The following is a 5,428-nucleotide window of genomic DNA, read 5'->3' as shown; positions in this document are numbered from 1 at the left end:
TTTTGGATCGCCTTCTATTAAGACAAAAGTGTGTCAGAAATCATAGCTGATATTCTTTTTCAGTCATGATAACCTTCAATCATTACCGAACTGAACCTAGAAATAAAACGACGGGTGCCATATGCGGTGCAGAAAATGCTTACCCTTTTAGAGCACCTGATTTCACTCCCGGTGGAGTTCGTGTGGTTTCTTATGTATTATTTATAACTGTTGATGTAAATATTTTTTGGTTCTGTGAGTCTTTGTTTACTCCTCGATTTTGATTGCTATTGTCTTATAAATAAAAATAAGTGTTTTAAGATTTTTGTCTGTTATAAAATGATATGGACACTACATTGACAGTCAAAACTAAAGTTATTGAAATATTATAAATTATACAGAAGATATATGTGTTACGGAAAAGCCTTTAAAGTGAATGAAATTGAATAATTAAGGATACAAATATTGTCTCATCCTGAGTTTTCTGTACAGTATAAGTCATTGTTTTTAAAGACATGATTTATTTTTGGACAATTGTTGAACAAATCTTTAATTTCAGAATTCATGAATTTGTTTCACATATAACAAAATAATTCCAAACTAATAAGTTATATGCTTGTCAGAGACTGTCAAGTATCCGTTTACAAGTGCAGTTTTAATGGAACATTCAACGGACAGTTTACAGGTGCTTCAAATAACAGAGACCATGTGATGAATGAAAACAATTTCACATATAGTGGGTATGTATTTAAGGTTTTAAGAGTTCGACAATTTCTTGATACTACAAATAAAAACAAAAACGAATCACAACCTAGTTGAAAGTACATTATTTTCACGTTACAGCGTGTATGCAAAACATGTAAAGAAGGACTTATAAGAAATCAAATGTCTTATTCATTTGTCTTTGCAGCGGAAAAAAACAAACAGTCGATAAGAAAAATATACTCCTGAATACTAACAAAATCCAGTTGAGGCCAAAGATCTATGTAATTTACCATTCATATGTTCTTTAATATGTTATACTTTTAGATTATTATTACCCCTTGCTATCTTTCTCTCTTTTGTTTTGTATTATTTAGATAGATTAACCAATGATACATTGTTGTATTGTTACACTGTACACTTAGTTTGAAACACCACTTGAAACTTGATTGGACACTAGTATAAAGTGGGTGGAGTTTATTTGTAAAATGTACAAGGGGCCATGTATATATAGATCGACATAATAAGTTTGTGACCTCAGAGGGCTTTGAAGTAATCAACAACATCAGTTTTTAGTTATATAAAACAGGTAATATTTTATTAAATATTCGAAAGTAAAGTGGCTATTTGTGGGTTTCTGTTTTTTTCTTAAACAGAATGGTTTACTTGTGTATGGAACATTTTTAATTAACAAACGCAAAAAATTCTGCTAGTTCCTGATCATAATCGTATTCATTTTTTTTTTTTTTTTACTAATTGGTTGTTAAAAGGAAAATCATAAAAGTAATAGATCTGTTTATGTTAAAATATGATTTCTCTTATGCAAAAAATGCGTTTATAATTTTCTAACCTTTCGTCTATTTTAGAGTACCGATCTTTGTTCTGCAATAAAGTTTGTGTTTCCTTTTTCGATTTAGACTTATCAATGAGGTGTTGTATAATAAATAATTCGATTTTTATCGATAATTGTTATAGTTATTATATTTGATTGAATTGTGTGCAGTCTTTAGAATTTTGTTTTTTCATCTTTTTATGTTTCATTTTATAAATGTTTTTAGTTTAAACCAAGAGAATGAACACCCTGTCTGTCATTGGTCTCAGTATTTGCGTTGTGTATATCAGTATTATCATGCAAGGTAAGATATTTCTTTGTTGTCTCATATGTTGATGATAAAATTCTTTTTCTGGCGGTAAATTATTATATATCCGAAATCAAGATAAATTCAATCTTCGGTATTTTTAAAGAGTTAAACCATTTTTTAAAGATTTGTATGTATTTAAAAAAAATTATGTTGTTCTATCATAGACAATCATTAGTTAGTTTAAACATATTTAATTGTTCAAAACAAATGGATTAAAGGGTTGAAATGAAATACATTGATTTTAAACAAAAATAAATCAAACCTTTTTCATATGTGAACGTGTTTAATAATGGGTTTTGCTAAGACAATGTGGGTAACGATATATCTAGAGGGGTTTATACATACGTAGTTGAAATTAATTCCTTGCATTTACCAAAGTTATGTAATGATAGGCTTACAATAATTAATATTAATTAAAAGCTATTAAACCAAATAACAATACTAACCAATAATGTGATATGTTTATCAATTATGAGATGAACGCGTGATACATAACCAAGATAGCTAATTTAATAATTCCAAATCAAAGTAAAAAATAAACAGCGAGCACGAACTCCTAAAGAAGCATTCACAGGACAAATGTTTTCTGCTATCAATAAATTACACATGAACATCTAAAATCAGAAAGGATTCTATTTCATAGACAATTCACTAGTGTATTTTGAAGTGCTATAGTTCGCCCACTGAGTTGGGTGTATTTGCATTTGACATTACTTTGCATGGCGTCTTTGAAATATTTTAAAGTAAATGAAATCGTATTTTAAAAATTGCCCAATTAGCATATTTGTATTGACATACTAACCTTCACTATGTCGTGTCAAGTGTACTTTTATTGGACTGTTGGTCTTTTTATTTTTTTGCCATGGCGTTGTCAGTTTATTTTCGATCTATGAGTTTGACTGTCCCTATGGTATCTTGCGCCCCTTTTTTCTATATATAATTACATGTTAACACCAGTTTACTGCTTGTTGATTTATCATGATTATTATAAAAAAAAATATAGTAAAAATGAGTAGATATTTGGTTTATTTCTGTTTTAGAGACCTGTATCTTAAACGTTTCCCTATCAACTTCTTAAATTCAAAACTGTGTTCGTCGTTTTGAAAATAGAATTACATTAATTGTGTGAGCCATGATTACTTTATATGTTACTTGATACAACTAAATATTTGTTTCACGTTAACAACCAGACTCGCAAGATACAAGATACACGATATCAGCTTATCTAGCAATACACTTGAATATGTAGAAGATGTTATCATTGCGGTTTTCTGTGTCGTTTCATGATTATTATATTGTGATATGCAAAATATAACAGTCCAGAGTAAGAATCTTATTTTTTAGGTTTCTTTTCGTTTCTCGTTGGTTCCTCTTTACAAAAACTATCAAAACACTTTACAAAAACTATCAAAACACTTTTGATAAATATTTATTCAGGAACTGAAGCAGATAAATGTAGTGACTGTACCACAGAATCGTTAAAGGCAATAACAGATGCAGGGAGAGACAAAGGCAAACTATGCAGGTTAGATTTGGCTTTACATTTATCTTCTTTTGTCATTTGCACACTTAAAACATGACTATTTGACAGTTGTTGTCACCATCGACATGAATGAAAATGCAGAATCGAGGAAAGAGTGCATGCCTTAAATAATTGAAAGAAACTATTGGCAGAAAATTAAGTTAAAAATAATAATGTTGACTTGAGATTTATTTTATTCACAAATTTATAAAACAGTTCTACATCATGTACATATATAAAATATAAATAAAGTTTTAGATTAAACCTTTTTGCTTTGGTATTACATTGTTTTGTTTATTAAAACAACAGTGCAGTAAACACCAATATAGAGTGTATGGAAAAAAACTGCGATGTGGCTTCAGTTAAGACTGCTCTTGATACAGCAAGAAAATCTCTTACCCAGCAGGGTTGTGGTAAATATATTAAGTATAAACTATCCTGTGAATTATATGTTTCCTCCTGTTTTAGTTTGTAACCCAGATTGTATTCGCTTACTCGATTTATGTTCCCTATGATATGATATATCTAAATGTGATGCCATATTTCAATTTGATACCTATTTCACGGTCGATTGAACACAGAAAATGATAGTGCACGTTTCATGTTAATGTTTTTGGTCATGGTAGTTTTTTATGAAGTTAAAGTCCAATCAACTTGAAACTTAGTATACCTGTTGTCTATGATATGATCTGTCTAATTTTAATGACAAATTAGACTTTTTACCTCAATTTTACGGTCCACAAAACATAGAAAATGATAGTGCGAGTTTGGCATCTGTGTACTATGAACACATTCTTGTTTTTATATTTCACGATAAACATATTCAAATGTTACTGATGTGTTAACATTATTTTTTTTTCTTTACAGGTGCTGAAAGTATTGTTGTCAACCTTCTTGTCATTGGTTTAGGACTTACATTTTATATGCTTGTTTAGATGCAGCATTTTTTATACATCATAAGACACATGTTACTATTTCAAAACCTGTTTAGGATTGAGTTCTTCGCCTGAATCTAATTCTATTTGTCACATTTGCACTGCTTAGATGGATCGACTAAAATATGAAAAAATGTACAAAATCTTATTTGGAAACATGCATATTTTTCTTTTTTTTAATTTATTTAATAAACTTATTTTACAGTTTTTGTGATTTTCTTACATCGGTAATTATACATTCTGAAATATGAATATCATAAAACCCGTTTGCACTAGTCTAGACTATTTTTATCGTACTCTTCCTTAGCAGTTGAAATGTTTTATATATATAAAGATGTAGAGTTGCCCGTCTGGTCCACCTTCCATCACATATTTCTATCCGTTACAGTTCGTAAACTGCAGACAGTAATAGTTTTGTAATACTCTCGGAGAAGATAAATGTGGTGTTTTTACTCCCTCCTACTTTACTTTTTTTAAATGATTTTTGTGAAATTAACTTCGGCTCGAAATGGAATGTGTTTTACTCCAAGATTAGTGATTTAACCCGTGATCTCTATCAAATAAAAATTTATTTATTTCTCGAGCAATTATTTTGTTTTTTTACGAAAAGGGTTAGAAGTGTTATCATCCGATTTTTAGTTTAAACATATTTTATTTGCTGAATTTAAGCAAAATTGATTAGACACAAGTAAATCATTTTTATGAAGTCTTCTCCATAATACAATATAAAGTTACAATAATAGTATAATATAATGGACATGCACATAAAACAAACAGTTTATACAATATAATACTAGCTTTCATATGTGAACAAAGAAGATAGAAAGTAAAAACAGAGAAAAAAAGTTTGAAAAGTTGTATAATTCTGTGACGATGACGTGTGGATTGATGACAATAGTACACTTCAACATGTTATGTTTTTCCCTCATAATTTCATGTCCTTCTCACAACACAACAATAAAACTATAGTTATATTCTGTATATCCCCCTTCGAAACGATGGAGTAAATATGCTCATCATAGATACCAGGATTGAAATTTTATATGTACGTCCAACGCGCGTTTCGTCTACAAAAAGACCCATCAGTGACGCTCGAATAGAAAAATGTTAAAAAGGTCAAATAAAATACGAAGTTGAAGAGCATTGAG

General features: G+C 29.4%; 1 protein-coding gene across 1 annotated transcript; it reads left to right on the top strand.

The window, feature by feature from the left end:
• The first annotated feature begins 1,140 nt into the window (after positions 1–1,140).
• Positions 1,141–4,487, top strand: LOC134684988 (uncharacterized). Its single transcript, XM_063544315.1, has 5 exons — positions 1,141–1,270; positions 1,740–1,817; positions 3,261–3,348; positions 3,655–3,758; positions 4,213–4,487. Exons 2-5 carry the CDS (start codon positions 1,754–1,756, stop codon positions 4,278–4,280), a joined length of 324 nt encoding a protein of 107 aa, XP_063400385.1. The 5' UTR covers positions 1,141–1,270; positions 1,740–1,753; the 3' UTR covers positions 4,281–4,487.
• Positions 4,488–5,428: the final 941 nt, after the last annotated feature.

The sequence above is a fragment of the Mytilus trossulus genome, chromosome 9 (genome assembly GCF_036588685.1).
Source record: "Mytilus trossulus isolate FHL-02 chromosome 9, PNRI_Mtr1.1.1.hap1, whole genome shotgun sequence".
NCBI lineage: Eukaryota > Metazoa > Mollusca > Bivalvia > Mytilida > Mytilidae > Mytilus > Mytilus trossulus.
This window is presented reverse-complemented; position numbering and strand designations above follow the sequence as displayed.

Bases quoted from the DNA above. Each gene is read 5' to 3' on its own strand.
- LOC134684988 (XM_063544315.1), top strand. From the start codon at position 1,754: ATGAACACCCTGTCTGTCATTGGTCTCAGTATTTGCGTTGTGTATATC. The intron at 1,818-3,260 runs GTAAGATATTTC...ATATTTATTCAG, and splicing joins TATCAGTATTATCATGCAAG to GAACTGAAGCAGATAAATGT. The intron at 3,349-3,654 runs GTTAGATTTGGC...TTAAAACAACAG, and splicing joins GACAAAGGCAAACTATGCAG to TGCAGTAAACACCAATATAG.